The sequence below is a fragment of the Pogona vitticeps genome, chromosome 1, assembly GCF_051106095.1.
Source record: "Pogona vitticeps strain Pit_001003342236 chromosome 1, PviZW2.1, whole genome shotgun sequence".
NCBI lineage: Eukaryota > Metazoa > Chordata > Lepidosauria > Squamata > Agamidae > Pogona > Pogona vitticeps.
The window spans coordinates 24107831-24132343 of record NC_135783.1 but is presented as its reverse complement, the minus strand read 5'-3'; the positions used below and the strand labels follow the sequence as shown (position 1 = coordinate 24132343).

The window sequence follows — 24513 nt, the reverse complement described above, 5'->3', positions numbered from 1 at the left end:
GTTTTGTAGGGTGCTCTAACGAATCCAAGCATGTAAAACAGTTTCTGAGTATTCGTTAATCTATTCTGAATTTTTTTTCTCCCCCATAGGAAACAAAGGAGCTGTCAAAAGTTGGACTCCATTGTTTCCTATGGGGGAGGAAAAAAATCACCACAAATTAACGAAAAGTCAGCAACTGTTTTAAATGCTTAGGTTCGTTAGCGCACCTTCTAAATCGTGGGCAAACTTAGTTTGGCTTTGTTCTGAGTCTTTGTTAATTTTTTGTGAATTTTTTTCTCCCCCATAGGAAAGCATGGAGCTGTCAAATTTTGACAGCTGTCAAAAGTTGGTGGGGGAAAAAATTCAGCAAAAATTAACGAAAAGTCAGATCAAAGCCAAATTAAGTTTGCACCCGTTTTAGAAGGTGCACTAACGATTCCAAGCATTTAAAACAGTTTTTGAACCTTTTAAGACACACTTAAATTTGCAAAAATGGACATCGCAAAACCATTGAAATGCATTGAATAGACTTCAATGCATTCCAATGGAGGAAACATTGTATTGCTTAACGATGTTTCCTATGGGTTTTTTCGCTTAAGGACGGCAATCCGTGCCTAGTGGAATGGATTAACCGGTTTTCAATGCATCTGTATGGGAAAACGCGTTTCACTTAACAATGTTTTCCCATAGCGATGTTTTTTTGGAACCAACTAACATCGTTAAGCGAGGCACCACTGTAGTAAAGGAACTGCAGATAAAACTGCCAATGACATTATGCTTTTGCACAAATCTATGGTTCATCCACACTTGGAATACAATGTACAGTTTGCATCAATGCACCTCAAAATGATACGTGAAAGTAGACATGGTGTAGAAGAGACCATGTAAAAGATCAGAGCCATGTTTAAGGAAAGGTGAAAACATTTGGAAAGCTTCAGCTTAAGGGAAAAAGGCTAGTAAGGGAGGCATGATTCAGGAATTTAAAATTGGGCATAATATAGAAGAAAAGGGCAAGGAGAAGTGTTTCTGCCTTTTTCATATTATCTCTCTTAATCCAAAATACCATTTCCCCGAAAATAAGACCTAGTATCGTTTTTCAGGATGCTCATAATATAAGCCCTACACCTAAAATAAGCCCTAGTTAAGTGAAACCATGCCCTCCACCATTGTGCAGCAACTACAAGATGACATGACTGTATTTGAATAAATGTAGACTGTTGTACATGAAAAAAATCCCCTGAAAATAAGCCCTAATGCGTTTTTTGGAGCAAAAATTAATATAAGACCTTGTCTTATTTTTGGAAAAACACGGTAGCTATGTGGTAGGAGATTCACAAGTGATAAAAGGAAATACTTCCAGTCACAACATATAGTTAAATTATGGAATTTGCTTCTGAAAGATATAGTGATGACTGCTAACTAAAATGAGTTCAAAAAGACACCAGACATATTCACAGAAGAGAAAGCTCTCAATAACTGCTAATTGTGATCCCTTTATATTGCTTCTCCAGGATCAACAGCAACAAGCTTCTGAATTCCAGTTGACAGGGAACAATATAGTGAGGCCTACTGTACTTCATTCCTGGCTATGGGTATTACACAGGCATAATTACTGGCCATGGTAAGAACTGAAGGCTGCTAGGCACTGGACTTGCTAGACTTCTGGTTTGATTTGCAACAGTTATTTTACATAGTAGTCCTTCTGCTATTGTGGTTGCTATGTACTGTAAAGTCACTTGTAACTTACGGCCATTCTAATAGGGTTTTTTTTTAAAGGTATGTGAGATGTTCAAGCAGTTTACCACTGCTATCCCCCGAGTGGGTTTCCAGTGGTCAAGTAGGCATTTAAAGCTGGGTCTGCTGAGTCCTAATTTGATACTCTGTCCACTACATCACTCTGGCTCTCTTTTTTCTGGTTTCACATATCAACAAATAAATCTCTTATATTTCCTTAAATAGACTGTCCTTGGGTATGTACACTGTTATCTTCCATTGCGTATTCAGAGTTTTAAGGCTATGGATATTCTTGATTACATTCCTGATGTCTGGTTTTAAAAGCAGTTCTTAAATCAATGAAAATGGAAACCAAGCTTCCGGGGTTCCCCTTCTCCATTTAACTAAGACCTGGCTAAAAGCCAACATCATTTACAAAGCACTAGAGGGGACCACCATGGCACTTAATGAAATTGACATTGACAACTGTATAAAGCAAAGTGGAAAAAAAGTGGATTAGCACAGAAGACAAACAAGATACTGTAAGATACATGAGAGTCAGAACAATATTTTCAAGTATTATGAATGCTTACTTGTTGGAAATTAGTCTCTATATTTGCAATTATCAATTCTGTATGTGCTCGTGGATTATCAAGTCCTTTTGTACAATTTTTCAGGCACAGTGGGTATATAATAATTTTTATTTTTAATGCTTCAGCAACATGAAACACACATAGGATATGTATTTCATAGGTTATCACCCAAATGAAAGATAGTAAGAATAAATGCCACTTTATTCAAGATAAAATTCTCTTTCTTGATCCAATATAAAGCTACCTCTTGTGCTTTGTCAACATTAGTAGTACTCTAACCAATTCATGAAACAATACTCTATTTGGATCAATAATCAATACTCTATTTGGATTCCAGTTTGCTGAAGACAAAATACCAGTACAAGTAGGGTACTGTCATGCATTTCATTTCTTCAGTTTGCCTCACAACTCTCTTGTCTCTCACTTGTTCTTAGGCTGTTCTTTGTGCATTAAAAAAAAGACTACAGGACAACAGAATCTGAAGGATTTAGATGTTAGGCAGGTGTAGGGAGCTGTTACGGGTTCTAAATTATTTCCTGAAGTGAATCTATGTGCGAAAACTATGAATACAAACTCTTTTCAGCATTATGTTTCTAGCTGAAATCATTTTGTTTCATGCTGATGCACCAGCTTGAATTTATATCTCTTGATGAAATGGAGGGGGGCAGCAGCTCAGAACTTCATGTGACATTCTTGAACTGGACAATATCCTTCATGATGTCAATCCAAACACTGCAAGTGGCCCTATTGGAGTTATTTCCAACATGGACACATATGTGTTCAACCTGCTCCTTCATCTGCTGGGCACCTATCCACTCTTGTAAATTACTTCAAGCTTTAAATTCAGGTTTGTCCATCAACAGAACTCAAAAATGGCTAGATAGCTTATGAATCATGATGCATACCAGATGGAAAGAAAAACTAACAAAGACAAGGATGGAAGACTCAAAGATGCACTCTTATGATCTGGTGTGCTGGAAGAGCAAAGCCTTGGAAAATTCCTTTTTTAAAAATTACAAACAACAGAGACTGGTTGGTGGATTCTGGGAGATCTAGTCCTAAAAGGAATTTTTTTTTCCAGAAGTGTACCAGATTTCCTTACAATGAGCATATGAGAAGCCCCCTGTCAGGGGAAAAATCACAGGAAGCTGAGTAGAAGCCAGACGCAAGCAAACTACAGGTGAAATGCAGGACAGATAAAGCCAAACAAAAGACAAAATAATGCTCAGAGCAAGTTTAAGGCTTAGCACATCAGCTCTAAGCAAAAGATTCTGGCCAGCTCACTGGGATCTTTATGATGATATCAGCCATGAAACCAAAGTCAGCAAAATGTTCAAGAGACTTCAGATAGCTGAGATTCTAAGATACTTCTAAGGAACAGTAGAGCTCATGTTTTGTATATGACTATCCCCTTGCAGCTGGAGTTAACGAGGGCTGGACCATCCACTCACATATCTGCTGGTGGTGGCTCTTCTCATCCTTTCAACTGCTCCCTGAGTGCTGTTCTCTTCCCGGTCATCTAGTCACTCCTGGCAGAGGGAGGGAGGATGAGCCTCCCTGCAACACTGCCGAATGGCTAGCCAAGTGATGCTCCAGAGTAATGGAAATAGAGGGGCCGGCTGCAGATGTGTGAGTGGACTCTCGTTAACTCCTACTGTGCGGGGATATTCGTATACGAATACAGTGGTGCCTCGCTTAACGATTGCCTTGTTTAGCGATGAATTCGCATAACAATGTTTTTTTTAGAAAATAATATGCACCGTATAACGATGTTTCCTATGGGCGATTTTCGCTTAGCGAAGTTTGGGACCATGCTTCGCATAACGAATGCGATTTTAGGTCCCCTGCTTCACTTAACGATGTTTCTTTTTTCAATTTAAAAAGTGTCTTAGAAGGGTCAAAAATGGTTCTAAATGCTTGGATTCATTAGAGGACCCCCTAAGTCATGTGCAAACCTGATTTGGCTTTGATCTGACTTTTCGTTAATTTATGGTTAATTTTTTTTTCGGCCCATAGGAACCAATGGACCTGTCAAAATCTGACAGCTCCAGGCTTTCCTATGGGGGAGAAAACAATTCGCCATAAATTAACGAAAGTTCAGATCAAAGCCAAATCAGGTTTGCACACGACTTAGGGGGTCCTCTAACGAATCCAAGCATTTAGAACAGTTGCTGAGTCTTCATTAATTTTTTGTGAATTTTTTCTTCCCCCATAGGAAATAATGGAGCTGTCAGATTTTGACAGCTGTCAAAAGTTGGGGGGGAAAAATTCACCCTAAATTAACGAAAAGTCAGATCTAAGCCAAATTACATTTGCACCCGTTTTAGAAGGTGCAGAAGCTATTGCAAGCATTTAAAACCATTTTTGCCCCTTGTATGACACATTTAAAATTGCAAAACTTGACTTCGCAAAGCCATTGAAATGTATTGAGTCAGCTTCAATACATTCCAATGGAGGAAACATTGTTTCGCTTAGCGATGTTTCCTATGGGTTTTTTCGTTTAATGACGGCAATCCGTTCCAATTGGAACGGATTAACCATTTTCCAATGCATTCCTATGGGAAATGGTGTTTCGCATAGTGATGGTTTCACATAGCGATGTTTTTTTTGGAACGAATTAACATCGCTATGCGAGGCACCACTGTACCCCCATCTCTACTCATTAGCTATTCCCAACTGCCATATCTGGAGCAGCTCTGTTGTTTCAGAGCACACTGTGTAGGTCTTAGAATATAGGTATAGGTCTTGGAAGCTGCTTCAAGGATAGCACCCAGATTTCATCATGAAGTCTTTTCGAAACGGGTCCTTTGGAATGGAAGCTATTTTAATACCTGTTTGGAGGAGGTTAAAAATGAGTATGAGTGGCAATTCTAAGCTTTTAATGACTTCAGCAGGCAGAAAGAGATGCCAAGCACAACAAAAGCCTGTGTGAGTGAAAAATGAAGTGCCTTGTTAATGATAAAAGAATAAAGGAGGAGGAGATGTTGAAACTGGACCATGATCATCTATCGTATATTGAAAAGCCAATGGGACTTGAAAGTACAAAAGGAAATGTGTAAACAAATACAATGTTTTGTGGCAAGTGGAATACCACATCTCTAACCGAGTTTGGTTTTTTTTTTTGGGGGGGGGAGGGGGTTCCAAGTCAAACATTCTAATTACTGGAATTATGTTGTAAAAGGACTGGATTTGAGTTTATGAAAGGATTTTAGAAAAGGTTCCCAATATGATCTTGATTCCAGGCTGCTAGAATAAATGTCTGAAAGGGAGAATGACAACTTAACAACAAGCAGCAAATTGAGCCGATTAAACACAGAGCTGTGGTACAGTTCTGACTCTAGCTGTGTATTTTATATAGATATTAAAAGCCTTCTTGTATGTGAATGAAACTGGCATTAAGAAAATTCCACTGTTTACATTGTAAAAGGTTCATTGAAAAGACATATATGGATGCGGAAGGTCTGGAAAGCAGTCTTGCTTAGAACACTACCATTTTCTAAAAATGGGCTCCCACATGAAACTGAATAATAAAGAACCGTTTAAAACATATAAATCACATAAGTGCCTCAGTGGTAGAAAGAAAGAAAGAAAGAAAGAAAGAAAGAAAGAAAGAAAGAAAGAAAGAAAGAAAGAAAGAAAGAAAGAAAGAAAGAAAGAAAGAAAGAAAGAAAGAAAGAAAGAAAGAAAACACACATTTTCATTAGCAGCCTTCAACGTTTTCAGAATAAAACCCTCTATGAAATGACCAAATTTTGACAAAAGTGAATCTTCTGTATTGGACTTCACCACAGGTGCTTTGTTCTATGAAAACCACTCATTCTGCAAGGACCATGCACAGCCTCAAAGTTGAAGCCAAACAACATGCACAGAAAACATGGAGGTAGTCCACCCACAAAACTATCCACCACTGCATTCTAAGGCATGTATTTTGCTCAGCTAACACTACTGTTGCCATGCAATGTAAGCTTAAAAACAGCACAAAAGCGCAACCCATGTTTCATTATTGTTGGTATTGCAAACTATTAAAAAGTATTAGATTAAGGTTTTTTAAAATCAATATTATAATCATTTAGTGCACAACTATGCACATTTAACACTCAATTTAACTCACTTGATATCTTGTACTACCAACACAATGTGCAGGAAGAAACTGCTGGGAATTGTTTCAGATGCTCTAAGGTATGTTAATTTCCAAAGCAAAATGACTTGTGCTGTGAATTTTAACACACTTGAAAGCCTGTACTTTCTCTCGTTCTGGAGCACAAATTTTGCATGTCTGAAGAGCTGTGATTCATCTTAAGAAAACCCATCTTGTGTTAAATGGAACGGAAACTGGACTAAGTGGTCAAATGACAAGTACATTCATATTCAAGCTGTATTATAAATGCATGTACAGTAATTTACGTCTCTCAGCTACCACAAAAGGCGCTTGATAAGCAGGTAATTTGCTAAATGGACTCCTTTATCCAAGTATTCGAAGGGCGTTACAAGAAAAATCTGCAGAGGCATTAATGTGACGTAAAGGTCAAGCATTGTGACATACCTTTCAAATAATCCCGCCTAACTTGTGCTATGATGAGGCGGCTGCTGGCAACATCGTTCAGCACGAAGCCCTTGATGTGGGTCTCAGCGCTAAAAGAAGCAGACATTTAGAAAGGAATTACTGACATGCTTCTGATACGATAATAAATGGTTGAGCACCAAGGTGAAATTATAAAAACTACTGTTCGTATGTTAAAAATATTGCTGCAAAATATCGACCTGGAGACAGCTTTTGTGTTATCCTGTCAATGGTTATAGAAGGATAATTTTTTGTGCATTCTGACAGATGACAAAGTTGGAAATGAGCAACAAAAGAAACAAAGTACAAGATTTTTTTAAAACAATCGGTTCAGATTCTTGAATGCTGACATATTAGATGACTAAAATAACTGCATGCCCGGTATTGTTCTGCTGTATCCTAAGCAAGATATATTTTTTCTTCTTTTTAAAACAGTCACCATAATTATAAAATGTAAAACTATTCTTTCTGCAATAAAAAAATGAAACATTTATTTTCAGCACAGTATATTTTAAATATAAACTAAAGGGATATTATGAACCAACACCATATCATTTGGTTGATTTAATTTTCAAATTTCTGTCATCTAGATGCATACAGAGGGTTTTTTTTTAACTCAACGTATTGCCATCACTGCCTTAAAACTAAATTTCATCATTCATCAGTTCTGTATTCCTTTTAAGGCAAACATACACATACACTCCTTCAGAGGTCTGTAGCAGCAATGAGAGCTTGGGTTTAATAATATTGGTTAAAGCTTTTCAAGAAACATACATTCTGAAGAGACTAAATTAAAATCCATTTCTTTTTTTTGTGTGTGTATCTTGAAATGGCTTCAACATCCGTAATGACTTTGCTTTTTTAATATCTCAGGATAACATTACAAGGTTCATTTTCTAGGCTAGAAAATTTTTTCTCTGGCCAGAGCGAGTACAGGACAGCCATTTGCCATATCAACAATCAAGATAAACCACCATGATCATCTTGTGGCTAACAACTGAGCAACCTACCTACTTGAACTTATGAGCTGAGAGGATTGGGAGGTAAGCAGGGTCATTGCTAAATTATTCTCATCAATCCCAAGAAAATCCCTCATTGAGTTCACAATATGACTATCTCCTCAGTCACTTTCAGCCTCTGGGCCCCATAAATGCAGTCACTGGACTCAGGATTTTCTTACTCTCCCAACCAATCCCCTTAATCCCTATATAAGTACTCACTGCTCAGTTCTGCTTTTTTTTTTCTTTGTCCCATCTGTCAAAGCCCTTAAGTCAACAATTCATGCATGAGACTGTAAATTACATATAACAAAGGATTTACTTTCTCCAATCTTCCAATCTTTAGTGTGATTAAATAGATGTTAGCCACTATTACAGAACTAATCCCTCATTCCAATACTACTACATTTCTATTTTAGAGCCATATCTAAAATTCATCAAAGTCCTGCACGAAAGATTCTGGAATGACCAAAATTAAGAGGTTCAGAAAACTTAAATGTTCTTATAATGTTTAGTCGTTTGTTGTTGTCATTTTAATTTGGGTATCAATTCATACTGTTAAAAAAAGCGGGGGGGGGGGAGAGAAAAGAAAAAAAACCTCTATTTTTTACTGATGAACAAGAAGAATGATTCACAACTATTTACTCAATCTACATAGTAAACCAGACAAAGTTACTCCAAAACAATCCCACCCTGGAATTTAATCATTCATCTAGACTATATATTTATTTGTTTTATAATCATAATACTTTGTGTATACTAAATTGAAAACAACAACCCAAATGCCTGATAGCACAATCCTGTCCATGTCTCCCTAGAAGTTAAGTATCATCTTGTTCGGTAGAGTTTTACTCTCTCCCCAACATTTTATTTTCCTTTCTGGAAAGAGCATCAACATATTGCATGGCTGTATTCCATGCAGCCATAGCAGAAAACCTTGATCCTCTGAATGTTCACTAATAAGATCTTTATCTTGAAATTCCTTGAATATACACTTTGCTTCTGTACCCCACAAATTATTAACTTGGTATTAAAAACTGCTGGATAGTTCAGTGGTTTAGGTATACGGTAGGGCAGCCAGGAGCTGGGAATTTGATTGCACATTCTGCCTCCTTGACAGGGACTGGAGTTGATCATCTATTGGTTCCCTCTCAGCTCTGCAGTTATAAGATGATTATTGTTCAAAAACACCAGGCGCGGTCATTCTAATAAATTATAAAAACATTCACTTGTGTTATATAACAGACACAAGTTTTAACCAAAACTCGAAGTACAGTGGTGCCTCGCTTAGCGATCGCTCCGTTGAGTGATGAAATCGCTTTGCGATGGACTTTTGGCCATCGCTGAAGTGATCGCTTAGCGATGGCCCCTATGGCTAAAATTCGCTTTGCGATGATCGCGGGGAAGCGATCATGGCAAAGCGAACTTTTTTAAACAGCTGATCGGCAGTTCCAAAATGGCCGCCGCAAAAACAAAATGGCTGCCGCTGTTTTGCCTCGCTTGAGAGGCACCCAAAATGGCCGCCACTATGGAGGAATTTCGCTTTAAGTTTTTAGCCCACAGGAACGTATTAAACACGTTTTAATACGTTCCTATGGGCTTTTTCATATGGCTTAGCGATGAAATCACTTAGCGATGTTTTTTCCGGAACGGATTAACATCGCTAAGTGAGGCACCACTGTATCTGATAAATATTGGGACAGTATGTATGCTGCTCCTAATACTGCAGTTTTTTGTAGCTCTAATTGAGTTATTTCTGAGATCTGCAACTGCTTATACAGTAGGACTCCCTTATCCACAGGATCAGTATCCACTGATTCACTTATCCACAGTGTAAAAATATTAAAAGAAAACAAAATACAGAAACAACAATTTTCTAATGTATTACCAGAACCGGTCACTAGAGACCATGCTATTAATACTTTTTAGTTAAATATACATAGCATAGTCTCTGGAGCTATCTAGTGGCCAGTTCTGGCAATGCATGTGAAAATATTTTTCCTACTGTAATACTGTGTGAAATTTCTTGATATTGTTTCCAAAGGCCTGATGATTATGGAGACCACTGAAGTGTGTTTCATCCATAAGCCTGACGTTTTGATTGTCAGATCTCTGTATTTTGCTAGTTTTTCTAATTGTTTATTTTCAACTATGGCATTTCCTGGAACAGCAATGTAAATGATCCAGATATTTCTTCATTCTGTTACTATGTCTGACGTGTTATGTTCAAGGTGTCTATCAGTCTGGATCTGGAAATATTATTACTACTATTGTTGTTGGTCTTGCTGTTGCTGATGCTGCTACTACTACTATTATACATCTCTTCTGGTTAATGACCAAACTAGTCCAACACATCTAGGTCGGCCTAAGAATGCACAAGACTATAAAGAAAATGTAATAGGGCCCAGCAAATTCTGTAAACACACCATCAATGCTTTTTGTGTAAAGGAGGGCAGTTTTGTGTTTTCCTTTCTACCTAACAGCCCCACAGAATCACACTATTGTAGACCTGAAAGGGGTGCCAGCTGTTGCACAAAGATTTATATTTGTGTATGCTTCTGCACATCCAGACACAAAAGAAAATTGTTCTTTCTTGATTTTGCACCCATCATCTCTGGTATATACGCCACAATTTTTCTTTGGCTCCTTTCTTTTATGCCCTAAAAGTACAACATATCTGTCTTCTTTTTTAAAATATTAATTAAACTCTGGAAATATGACTAGGTTCAGCAGCTTCATGGCACAGTGGTTAAACTGCAGTACCACGGTGAAAATTCTGCTCACAACCTGCATTAAATCCCAGTAGATTCAGGTAGCCGACTCAAGGTTGAGTCAGCCTTCTATCCTTCCAAGTTTGGTAAACTAAGTACTCAGCTCATGGGGGGAGGGATGTGTAGTTTGCATAATTAAACTGTAAACCACCCAGACAGTATTTTAGGCACTATGGGGCAGTATATAAGCAGAACGCAGGAGGAACAGTTTACACAGAAATAGAACTTCCCATTTTTGCTTATGGTACTTCTACTTATGTATATGATTCTGTCTGTGCCTTCAACAAAAAGCTGTATTTGCAACATTTTATTTTCTGGACTTGGGACCCTGAAGATTATCCAGTCATGAGAAGTAAACATGGCTTGGTTGACTGGTCCATTTGGTACACTGTTAAGTGTACTGAGTACAGTGCTGCCTCGCTTAATAATTACCTCGTTAAACGATGAATCCGCTTGACAATGTTTCAAAGGGCTTTTTTCACTTCCCAACGATCGGTTCCCTGCTTCGGGAACCGATTCTTCGCTTTACGACGATCAGAAAACAGCTGATCGGCAGCTTTCAAAATGGCTGCCCGCTGTTTTAAATGGCTCCCTGCTGTGCTTAGGACGGATTCCTTGCATTACAGGCACCAGAAAATGGCCGTCCTATGGAGGATCTTCGCTGGACGATTAGGTATTTAACCCATTGGAACACATTGAGCGGTTTTAAATGCGTTTCAATGGTTTTTTCCCCTCGCTTGATGACGATTTCGCTCTACAGTGATTTCGCTGGAACGGATTAACGTCATCAAGCGAGGCACCACTGTATATGAATGCACTGTGATGCACATTTAGTTTCAAAATGACCTAAGAATGCCAACCTCTTTTAGAGTCATGACAGAAAGCATGGTGGAAAGACCACTGCATTCTGCTGCTGCTCCTAAGCAAGGCCATTTTTTAAAATAAAATAGAAGATTCACCTGAAATAGAAGTGTGCAATCATTTTTATGCCAGTTAACTTATGAATAGATAAAAAAATTAATGCATGCACCAAAAACTTACATCTTTTGAACTTCCATTGCGTTTTCAAGATAACCATTTCCCAGCAATCCTTTTGTAAGATCGGAATAAACATGACTAGGAAACACAATATTATTCTTGTCTGCGTCTAGTAAAATACTGAATGCCTCTGCAAAGAGAATTTTTTAAAAAGATATTAGCTTCTGCTAAAATGCCGTAGAAAAGGGTTTGTCTCTTTCCACTCCTTTTACAGACAGTAATTGTAACAAATCTATCCCTTTTTAAAATATATTTTTACATTTGAATCCATATTTATGAAAATTTCATCTCAAATGCAATCAATGTTTCTCCTCTGTGTCTTCTAAAACACAGAAATCTTTCTCAAACTTCTAGCAAAGTCACATTTGCAGGGACTACCACCCCTGAGAACTGAAAAGTTATGCCTCCTACATCTACAAAATTGGTCATTTCAAGTTCATTAACAATCTGTTATTGTACCCTCGATTTTGAATATGTACTATATATTATTTTTTTAATGCAATCTTTAATTCTCTGAAAGGGAGTTACAGTGTTTGCCACTGTATCATAGCAGCATTCAGCAAATATTGGCAGTGTTTTCAGTATTGTGAGATCAAATTATTTGGCTACAACAAGATTTACAGAGAAACATACAATTTACAAATATACAGATATCTAACAAGTAAACTAAAACTGCATTTATTTGACTGATTAACAGTTTTATTTCACACATTCACAATAACTGTCAGTTAGTGAAAAGACATTAACCAAAAAGAGAGAGAGAGAGAGACAGAGAGAGAGAGAGACAGAAACAGAGAGAAAGGTAACCATACTTTTCAGTCATTTACTTTTCTGAACAAAATTATGCAGCTATAAACATTATATTGAAACATAATTCCATTATATAATGTACTATACAAATTAATGGTATATGCCTCAAAAGCCTCTCTGCTTATTAATTTCATATAAAGAAGCATCATTTAAAATATTTAAATACACTACAATATGAAAAATCCAATGGGCTGCATGCATGTTTAGTGGAATTCAGCAGCAACTGAAAATTTATGAACAAAACAAAAGAATAAATAAGAAACAAACTGGAAGATCATACAACCACTGACACTCTTATACCTGCACTATGGTACACTTAGAAGCCGAGCATATATTGGCATGCATGACATTACGGAAAATTAAGAATTTATTCAACAATATATTCATAACATGTTGTACTGACAAAGAGATATTGTATAAATTTAAACAATCATCACAATATTTCATGCTTTCTGTTTAAAAATGATGTTTTGGCTAGAGTAATTAAAGGCTGTGGTCTCAGGCACTGGCACTATAATGTGTGATGTGAAAGTTCTGTTGGATAAATTGCAACTACAGTGGTGCCTCGCTTAGCGATCGCTCCGTTGTGCGACGAAATCGCTTAGCGACGGAGTTTTTGCGATCGCAAAAGTGATCGCTTTGAGATGGTCCCTATGGGGTTTTTTCGCTTTGCGATGATTGTGGGGAAGCGATCATGGCAAAGCAACCCTTTTTTAACAGTTGATCGGCGGTTTCAAAATGGCCACTGGGAAAACAAAATGGCCACCCGCTGTGTTCCCTCGCTTTAGAGACAACAAAAATGGCCGCCCCTATGGAGGATCTTCACTTAAAGGTTAGTTTTTAGCCCATAGGAACACATTAATCGCGTTTTAATGCCTTTCTATGGGCTTTTAATATCGCTTAGCGATGAAATCGCCTAGCGACGTTTTTTCCAGAACGGATTAACGTTGCTAAGTGAGGCACCACTGTACAGATGGGCATGATCTGTCTTGCCACCTCTGGGTGCTGTCTCTTAAGTGGGCACCCACCAGAGGAGCTGAGCTGGAAAGTGCTGAACACCTGTTTGTTTGAAGGATGAACCTGTGATTCGTGCCCATCTCTAATTGCAACCTACATATGATTCCTTCAATGAGTTTTTAGCTGGAAGAGACTTTTCTGGACTGGGGCTGAATAATAATCAGTACAGCTGTTTCTCCTCAAAGTCAATAGTTCCTTCTCTACCTCAGATTCTTTACCGTTTTTTTTCAGTCAGGGTCTTAGCATTGGAGTCTATCAGAAATGGACATTTAGAATGTTCTGTCAACTATATAAATAGTCAGTAACGAAGCTAGGTAACCAATTAAGCTAAGTGATGTAACCAGACAATATTTTTACAGAATATGAAGTTTGATTTTATCTAAGAAGAAATGTCATTAAATTTCACTAAATGTCATTAAATAACAATTTAACCTTTCTCATTACCAGAATCTCTGAGTAAATGTATAGAGACAATAAGTGCCAGTTGAGGTGAACTAACAAATAAGAGGTAGTCTACTGAGGAAGACCTCAGGCCAATTTACTCTGCAGTTTCCTGTCTGAACCATTTCATCCACTGCATAATTAGAGGAAGTTTATTGTTTTAAGTCACACTGAATTCCTCACATACTTTGCCCCAAGAGATTTCATACATAATCTGATATTTATGAAATATGAGCTTATGTTATGCTAGTCAAGATGACTAAATTAATTTTTGCTTTAAAAAAGAAGTTAATAGTCTACTGATACCAGGTTGTTATTAGAATGCTTAGATTACCTCATAGAAGAAAAAACTATATTCTTTTACCAGTTAAAAGTCAAGAATAAAGTGAAGCCAACAATCTCAACATCTATCAACAGATTGTCAGCATATGTGCTATGAATACTCATGTGCTTTTTTCAGAGGAACTACTCCAAATAGCAGAAGAAATATGCTTTGCACTATTGTATAATTTAGCCCCTCCAGCAAAACTGGATCACTTTATTAACCTTTCAACTTTATTAACCTTTCAACTCCTCTACTACTGATCAGATGGAGAGGATTTCCATAAAAAAGAACATGGAAACCATGTTCTACTTAAAACCATCAGATTCCATCTTGGCACCTTTTAAGGGAAGACTTGTTACGTGGGACACAAACCTCTGGCAGTACCAGACCTATGTTTGGCAATGCATTTCTATAAGAATGTAGGGCTTAATCTCATGCCTATTTATTAGTTTACTTATTTTTATTTCTGTCCATCTTTCTCCAATATATGGACCCAAAATAGTACACAAAACAATTAATCAACTAAAAAAAAGTACCTAAGTTATAATATTAAAAATTGAATTCAACCTATTATAAACTCATTAGAACTTTTAAAAGCATATAAGAAAAAGGAAAAAAAACCAAAACATAGCATTTCTCACTCTGTGCCTCTTCTTAAGAGGGCCATTAAACTGTCCAAAGCCTGCCTGAATGGAAAGATATTTGCTTGGTGGAGGAAGAACAACAGGGCTGAATTCAGTTTGGCCTTCCTTGGAAAGCTGTTTCACAGGATGGAAACCATCACTGAAAGTGTTGTCTCCCATATCCCCATGAAACATGATTGTTAAGATGGCACAATGCACAAGACATGCCCAAAAGACCTAAAACTCAGGGAAGATCATATGGAGAGATGTTGTCCTGCAGATAAAAACAAAGGCTAACAGACACTGTGTGCCACTGGCAAAGAAGGCCAAAGCAGTAACCCTTCTTTAGAAGTATAACTTTGGGAGAGATATTAGAATGGAGGAATGATGCCCTCTTATCTTTTTATTGACAGATTAAAGACTAGTTTGTTAGCAGAGTGCCAACCTTCCCCTTCCTCACCAATCTGGTCCTTTTATGTAGAACTGAAGATATACAGTGGTGCCCCGCATGACGACGATAATCCGCTTCAGGAAAATCGCTGTATAGTGAAATCGTCGTCATGCGAAAAAAAAAATCCCCATTGGAATGCATTGAAAACCGGTTAATGTGATCCAATGGGGAAATACCTCATTGTCCAGCGAAGATCGCCCATAGAGAACCGCCGATCAGCTGTTTCAAATCACTGTCTTCTGAAGCTTCTGTCCGGAAAACAGCCATTTTGTGAAAGGAGGGAAGCCATTTTGTGAAGGGAAGCCATTTTGCGGAACCGGAAAAATCATAGTTTAGCGAACATACAGTTCGCGGAGCAGAGACCTAATCAATGTAAAGCGGATTTCCCCCACAGGAACCATCATTTTGCGATCGCAATAGCGATCACAAAAAGTCATCGTCAAGCGATTTCATCATTTACCAAGGTAAGCGTCTAGCGGGGCACCACTGTACAATGTTAAAAGCAGAATGGTCAATATGCAGCCATTATTTATGGACAACACTATTTTTACTGCTGTAATAACTTAACACTAAAGGCAGAATCAACACTTGCAATATGAGATGCCTCCCAATCTCAATTAAGTCTGAAATGAATATATCTAAAGTTGCTAGTGAATTTTTTATTGGAGTTGTATCATTCCTATTTAAAAGAGTAACACTGGGTTTTGTTCATTTGTTTTGTATCAAATTGTTTAAAAATTATTCCTTGGGAACATAAGGAATAATTTATGGACATTTCATTAGTTTTAAAAAGAAGAGTACTTTCTCCTGTTTCATTATTACTTCAGGATTTCAAATATTGCTATTGTTAGTGCAGTGGTGCCTCGCATAACGATCGCTCCATATAGCAATGAAATCGCTTAGCAATATTGTTTTTGCGATCGCAAAAGCAATCGCTTTGCGATGTTCCCTATGGGGAAATTTCGCTTTGCTATGATCGCAGGGAAGCGATCATCGCAAAGCCCCCATTTTCGGCCAGCTGATCGGCGGTTTCAAAATGGCCACCCGGTAAACCAAATGGCCACCCGCTGTTTTCAGGCAGATTCCTCGCTTTAGAGGCACCGAAAATGGCGACGCTATGGAGGATCTTTGCTTAAAGGTGAATTTTAAGCCCGTAGAAACGCATTAATGGCGTTTTAATGCGTTTCTATGGGCTTTTTATTTTCGCTTAGCGATGTTATCGCTTAGCAGTGATTTTTTTCTGCACGAATTAACATCGATAAGCGAGGCACCACAGTATTGTAAGCTGTTAGGTGCTGTGGCTTCAGCATTATATCAGAGGCCAGAATCCTATTGGTGCTCATGTAAGGTTTGTGTAACTTATTACAACTAACTGCGGCTAATTGACCCAGGTGCTGAGGTGTGTCTCACCCATGTGCCTGGCAATGTGCCTGATGGTAAAACTGAGATCTGCCCTAGAGCCTCATCAATTATCAACAATTAGTTCTTGCAAATTATGTGGACCTCAAGATGATTTCAGCCAGTATAAATCCACTGTTTTTTTAAAAAAACTGAGATTCTGAAGCATTATTTCATGGAACAGTCATAACACTTTGGGGTACACAGGCAGGCGTTGTGGCTTTTCTGGTAAGAGCAAATAATGTTGAAAAAAGGATTTAAAGAACTTCATTTACCTTTCTCTTTCTTATTCCTGATCAACCTAATTAGTTCTGGACAAAGGTCATCAGGTGCTGCAGTAAGTGATGAAGGTGACATCTGGGTAAGCTCATCAAGAGAAGTCGTAAAGGAAAAACAAGTAGTTTATGTTATTTACCATTATACATACATGCATACAAAGTCCCCCTATGTACCCACTAACTATCCAAAATTTAAGATGGTTCTAATGTACCAGAAAGACACTGAGCTTAATTTACCTCAGGCACATCAAATGGAACTTCCTGGTTATTACTTTTAAGAATATCTGCTAGTAGCCTCAGTGTTCGTTCACGTGGAATAATATTTTCATCCTGCATTTTAGTCCAAACAGCATCAGCCTTTTGCCAGTCATTGTTTTCTTCTGAAGGGGAAAAATGGGGTGGGGGATAAAGGAATTGCATTCACTGATGTTTTCCACAGCAAGCTTTTTTATGCACAAGTAACCAAGAGGGTATTTTTAATTTCAAAATCAAGTGATTTTTGTCCCTACTGCAGAGTGGATATTTGAATATATTTAACATCAAATGGTTATAGTCATTTAAATAAAATTATAACACGTTGAACAAATAGTCTCCCCAGCATAGACCTTATATCTCTTTGGTTACAAGCATAAATTTCAAATGAAAGTCTAAAGAGCTGCCAACTAAAATTCAACCCATAGTAAATTCAGGAGGAGCCTCCAACACCTCAGATGGAGACACAATGGGGCGGGGTGAGATGGTGGAAGTCAGGTTCATGCAATGTGCAAAAACACATTTCTAGTATAAGTTAAATCAGAGATTTAATGGTATATACATTTTTACTACACTAAATCCAGTGTTAGAAATTGAAACTTCCATGGCAATTCTTTGGATGCCCTCCCCCCACCGAGCAAATGTACCACAGTACAATGTCACAACTGAACTCACTGTGCTAAATGATATAAATGGATCCAAAGTTGAAGAAAAAATGCAAGCATTCCTTAAATGTTTCTGCATTGTGTTAAACACTCAAACAACAGAACTGTACCAGTTTTTGTGCTTCTGGCTACTCCACCTTCGGTAGGAGCAGGAAAAAACTTTTTAAAATTGTTTTGTTTTTCTCACGGAGATCAAAGGAAAAGTATACAACAGCCCTCCCAAAGGTAGAAGATACCAGTTCAGATTCCAAGTAATGCAAATGACAGCAAACTTATGGAAGCAACTTTCTTATCCTATTTCTTCTTTCTTGTATCTCCAAAGAGGCCTCTCTGAATTTGGGAGACTGACCATAGCAGTGATGGGTAAGATACAGAGGCTTCCCAGAGAAAGCTGACTAAGAGGCTTACAGAATGCTGCAGCTGGAATTTATATCATTATACTTTTATGTTAAGACCCTGCCAGCTAGAGAGAATTTAGCTCATATTATAGAAGCTGGGGGCAGGGGACTTCTTACAATGCATCATTTTATAAGTATACTGAGAGCAAGCCTAGTTGAATTCAATGGGATTTATTCCCAGATATCTAGAAATCTGCACTATGTCAGTAGATGTTTCCCACTGGCAAGTCCAATAAGTTAGAATGATATTGGGGAAAACTACATCATTAAGGGCAATGGTTCTCCTTCTTGACTTGCTGACTGATGTGCAACTGAGTGCATAGCTGTTTCTGTGGTCTGAGGAAGCTGAGGAGTATGATAAATAACAATAGTGTAAGTAGATTTGCCTGTGTGATTGCCTAACTCAGACCTGGGCAAAGTGCGGCCGAGGGCCACATACGGCCCATGAGCTGCTCCTGTCCGGTCCGCAGACAGTTTTGAACATCAAAACCATTTATAGCTTTTTGTCTGAAGTTGATCAGTTGCTTATCTTTAACATTCCGCAAAAAACCTCTTTAGTATTTATGAAGATTAACAAGTTTAAAATAAAAACAATCATAACATTAATATTTCATTTTATTTTAAAGTAAAGTTGGTTCGGCCCTGAACATAGTTCACATTTTTCACGTGCCCCCCCATAGAAATTAATTGCCCACCCCTGGCCTAACTAGACTGCACGAATCTAGTATTATCCATGATGCTGAAAGGGAATACCTAGACTCCTCCTGTTGCCTTCTACACACATGCAACCACCAGTTGGAAGACAAGATGTTCCTCTTTTGTGACTATACAAATAGGCAAGAACCTTACCACCTTGAACAAGTTTAAATCTCCAGGGCCGGATGAACTGCATCTGAAAGTACTGAAGGAACTGGCTGAAAAACTCTCAGAACCACTATCCATTATTTTCTTGAAATCATGGGAAACGGGTGAAGTGCAGAGGATTAGAGGCTAATGTTGTCCCTATCTTCAAAAAGGGCAACTACAAGCCAGTCAGCCTGGCATCAATCCCAGGCAAAATTCTGGAGCAGATCATAAAGTGGTCATTGTGCAAGCACCTAGAAAACAGTGCAGTAATAACTACAAACAAACATGGATTTGTCAAGAACAAATCCTGCCAAACTAATTTGATCTTGTTTTTTGATCAGGTAACTTCCCTAAAAGACAGAGGGAATGCTGTAGATGTAGTATATCTTGACTTCAGCAAAGCTTTTGACAACGTGCCCCATGATATCATGATTAGCAAGCAACAAGGTGTGGGCTGGATAGATCAAGTGTCAGGTGGATACACAATTAGCTACAGAATCGTACTCAGAGGGTGATGATTAATGGGTCCGTCTCTAACTGGGAGGAGGTAACAAGTGGGGTATCCCAAGTCTCAGTCCAGCGGTGCTCTTTTTATCTCAGTGTTCTTCAATATTTTTATTAATGATTTGGATGAGGGACTGCAGGGAATGCTTGTCAAATTTGCAGATGATACAAAAGTGGAGGAAAAGCTAATATCCTAGAAGACAGAAATAAAGATTCAAAATGACCTTGATAGGATGGAACACTGGGCCGAAAGCAACAGAATGAAATTCAACAGGGATAAGTGTAAAGTACTGTACCTCGGAAAAAGAAACCAATTGCACAATTACAAGATGGGAGATACCTGGCTCAGCAAAACGAGTGAGAAGGATCTTGGAATTGTCGCAGATCACAAGCTAAAGATGAGCCAACAGTGTGATATGGCTATAAAAAAGACAAATGCTATTTTAGGCAGCATTAACAGAAGTATAGTTTCCAAATCCCACAATGTGCTAGCCCCCCTCTATTCAGTACTGGTTAGGCCTCACCTTGAGCATTGTGTCCAGTTCTGGACACCACACTTCAAGAAGGATGCTAAAAAATTGGAAGAAGTTCAGAGGAGGGCGACAAGGATGATCTAGGGCCTGGAAACCAAGCCTTATGAGGAAAGGCTGAAAGCATTGGGCATGTTTAGCTTTGAGAAAAGAAGGCCGAGGAGTGATATGATAACACTTTTCAAATATTTGAAAGAACATCATACAGAGGAGGGGCAAGATGTATTCTCGATCGTCCCAGAGTGCAGGACATGCAACAATGGGCTCAAGTTAAAGGAAGCCAGATTTTGGTTGAATATCAGGAAAAACATCCTAACTGTTAGAGCAGTACGACAGTGGAACCGGTAACCTTGGGAGTTGGTGAGTGTTCCAACACAGAGGCATTCCAGAACAACTTAGATAATCACCTGGCAGATATGCTTTGATTGTATTCCTGCATTAAGCAGGGGGTTGGACGTGATGGCCCTGTGGGCCCCTTCCAACTTCACTTTTCTATGATTCTAAGAACCCTTGGAAAGGAATGTTCCTTCTCATGTGCAGGGCTTACATGTGTGTAACTGATTTGTCACTGCTAGGATGAAGAATGCAATGGCCAGGGAGAATGACACTAAGCTTTTCCCTCTAACCACGCTGACAACATTGGCTACCACAGTGTCTGATTAGGTTAACAAATAACTGCTCTGTGAGGAACTGTCCAACTTTTATTTATTCCTACATTTTTGTTAGGCAGAAACTGAGCCAAACAGATAGATATTCCTCAGGATATAATCCCACCAACTCAAAAGCACAACAACAACAACAAAAGATCTCTTGGGACTGCTGAAAGCAGAAGGATGTTAAGCAGTGTCTCTGGTGATGACAACACTTCTGTCAGGTTCTTAAGAGGTGAGTCTCTTTGTATGATATCTTTTTTGTACTATGTTTAGAGCCTTAAAGGTTAAAAAAAAACAGCACCCTCAACTGAAGCTGAAAGCAAACTGACCCAAGGCAGAATAAGTTAGTGGTTTTCTAAGATGATCTTCATGTCCATAAATTAATGGTTTCATAATCTGATCTCCAAGACCAGGTAAACAAGCTATCGGTTACATTTTAAATCAAGGATGAAAAGTCTGTGATTTCCCAGTTGTTGCCAGATAGAAATTCCCACCATCCCTTACCAGTTGATAGGGTGGCAAAGGTTAATAGGAGTTGCAAGAGGAAAGTACAGTGGAACCTCTACTTACGAACGTCCCTACCTACGAATGATCCAACTTATGAACAGCTCCAGTCACAAAATTTTGCTTCTACTTGCAAACAGAGCTTCAAGATACGAATGGAGAAAACCGTAGGGGAGGCAGGGAAAGCATGAAATTTGAACTTTCTGTTAAGCGTTAGCCAGCAAAGAGACTGTTTGTCTGCAACATCGCTTATCCAAGCGGTTAGAGAGTGGATAGGGAGAGAGTCTTCAGACTGCCTGGTACAGTATTGCCTGATACTGCCTGGTACTGTATTGTACACTGTTTTTTTTTTTTTTTTGCTTTTTTAATTTTTGATTTTTGAATGTTTGACTTTTTTTAAACATAGAGACTGCCTGTTCTAGGTGAGTACACTGTATTTACTGTACTGTACAGGGTTTTTTTGTAGCTTGTTGGGGAGGTAGGGCTAGGTGGGCGGTTATGTTTCTGTGCCCTGATGGGTCTTGCAGTGTGGATTTAAAATGTGAAAAGTAGACTGTAATTTTAAAATGTAAATTTTATTTATTTTTGCATTCTGTGGGTTTGTGTACTGTGACCTCTCTGTTGGTTTAAAATGTGTGGGTTTAAAATGTGACTCCAAAGTCTTTTTTTCTTTGGGGATCTGTTTGCTGTAATAATGGTTGCTGGTTGTTGATGCAGGCAGGCTGTAAAATGCAGTTTAGACTCCACAGTCTTTTTTTCTTAAAATCAGAAAATATTCTGTGAGGGGCTGTGCTGACCGTTGATGTAGGCAGGCTGTAAAATGCAGTTTAGACTTTCTGTGATGAGGAGTTCTGTGCTGGAATAATGCTTGCTGGATTCTGTGGCTTTTTTAAAGGTTTTCTCCTGCCCTTTCTTTAAGCTAAAAGGTTCTTGTTTTTAAAGGTGTTCTGTTTAGAAGGTGTTCCCTCCCTCCCTTCCTGCCCTTTTTTTTACCTAAAAGGTCCTTGGCTTGGCTTTGTTTTGTTTAAGAGCTGCTTGTTTTTAAAGGTGTTCTATTTAGAAGGTGTTCCCTCCCCCCTCCCTCCTTTCCTGCCCTTTTTCTGACCTAAGTTCATCTTAGGTCAAAAAAGGAAATATTTCCCCCTAGTGGCAGAGGACGGATTAATCGGCTTCTACTTGCGAACGGCGCCTCTAGATAAGAACGAAAAACAGCTGGAACGGATTAAATGGTTTTCAATGCTTTCCTATGGGAAATTTTGCTTCTACTTACGAACGTTTCAACTAACGAACCTTTTCTGGGACGGATTAAGTTTGTAAGTAGAGGTTCCGCTGTAATGTTTTCCATCCTTGCTTGAGTCCAACACAAACTTCCAAATTGTCTTTAAGGGCAGTCCCAGATGGAGTACTCTACAATAACCTAACCTGGAAGTGAGTGTGGGGTGAATGAATGACTTATCTTGGAAAAGGTATGGGAAAAGCAACTCCCCAGTTGCAAACATTACTCCGCAGGAGGTGCGCAACACCATCTGACAGAGGCAGGACATCTACCCCCAGATCATCAGGATCTCTGAGCAGCAGGGTTTTTTTTTTTTTTTTAACTGCCTTGAATCAAACTTTGTCCATTGCCCCTATTCATATGAATGGCAAAGCAGTTCAAGATATTTACAACCTTTTCATGATCAGGAGGTAGAACTGAGAGATCGACTACCTCTAATTGACTTCTGTTTTGTACAAAGACCCTGAAGTGTACCAGGTCCAATAAGAAGGAAAGTCAAGAGATAGCAAAAGCTCTCTCCCCTTGCTGAAAATCAAAAGGGTGGGGGATGTAACAACTCCTGCCTTTATTCATCATTAGTCTTCTTGCAATTGATAGAATATACATTTGTTTATAATAATTTCATTTTTGTACAAAAGCACCTAAATTGATAAACAGTGGCAAAACTGAATGTTATTATTCTTATCATAATACAGTATAGTGAAATAACTATGTATCTTCTACATAAGTTGTGAAAAATGGGTAAGAACATAGATTTTTTTGTGTTACAGCAAACAAAGCTGTTTTCCCTTCATCTAAGTAGATGAAATTGGTTGTGTCTTTTCTTGCTGACTGGAGAATTTGCGCAGCAGTGTTTGATAAAATTTATCTTCTTAGATTTCTCTTCTCAGCAGACATGCTGTCAGTGTGAGTAACCAATTGGAGGGAGACAGACTGCTGTAGGGAAGGGAAGGACACCCTCCTACTGAAGGAAGATTGTGTTTTGAAACCCAGTTGCTTTATTACGGTGTACCTGTAAACTGAGAACAATTTTTTAAAAATTGCTGAAAAAAAATGAAATGCAAGAATTGAATGAAGCATACAGTGAACTCGTGAGCCACTTCTCTGTTGAAGGTTCTTTCTGCAAGTAAACAAAGTGGGTACTTGATACTCAGGGTAGACTGAAAACGCCATGCTCCCTAATTCACAATGAAATGTGAAGAAGTCCAACCTAGGCTGCCAAATTGCAATGAAAAAAAATCATCTACCTGTAACTATAAACACGATTCCAAAAAGGTGGCTGTGTGTTTACTGTGGAGAATCATACTGCATATTAAAGTTCTAGTGCTCTTCTTTCAGTTTCTTGGCCTGCGTCCCTCCACACTTTCTAAATCTAACTACATTAGGAGATGCTTTGCCACATTGTCTGAACTGGTGATCTACAGTTAATGTGAACCTTCAAAGTTCAGCTTGCAAACACATTGCATACTGTGGGGATCAAAGAATATTCATAATAAATGACTAAGCGAGCAAACACTTTTCAGATTATGAGGAACTACAGGAGGTGCAAACCAAAACAGGTAGGAAGAAACTCAAACATAAAAATGGAGAGGAGGTCATGGGAAGACCTACTTAAATCACCAAATTATGATAAATTTGAGCTATTAGGTTAAAGGTGTAACCAGGGACCAAAGTCTGTTGTTTTCAAATCTATACATGCCCCTGACAACAGAAGAGTATCTTCTAATCATAGAGGGAACCAGGACTTCATTGAAATACAACTCAGGAACAATGAGCAAGATTCCTCTCCAAGTCAGTATGCGGAAATGAACAAAAAACATGCTACCTCCAACCATATATTGATGAAAATATCTGACAGGATAGTAATTTTTTCAGGCTCTCCTTTCTCT

General features: G+C 38.4%; 1 protein-coding gene across 3 annotated transcripts in view; it reads right to left on the bottom strand.

Annotated features, from left to right (window-relative positions):
* The window catches only part of LRPPRC (leucine rich pentatricopeptide repeat containing), a 153177-nt gene that overhangs the window by 19420 nt on the left and 109244 nt on the right, over positions 1 to 24513 (bottom strand). The window contains exons 28-31 of one of the 3 annotated variants that reach the window (XM_020800523.3): positions 17234 to 17376; positions 16994 to 17084; positions 11657 to 11783; positions 6829 to 6917 (exon numbers count right to left, since the gene is read on the bottom strand). In XM_020800523.3, coding sequence (XP_020656182.3) covers positions 6829 to 6917; positions 11657 to 11783; positions 16994 to 17084; positions 17234 to 17376 — 450 coding nt within the window. Of the gene's footprint in view, positions 1 to 6828; positions 6918 to 11656; positions 11784 to 16993; positions 17101 to 17233; positions 17377 to 24513 lie in introns of all 3 variants that reach the window. The other 2 variants (XM_020800524.3, XM_020800522.3) reach the window with 2 other exon arrangements.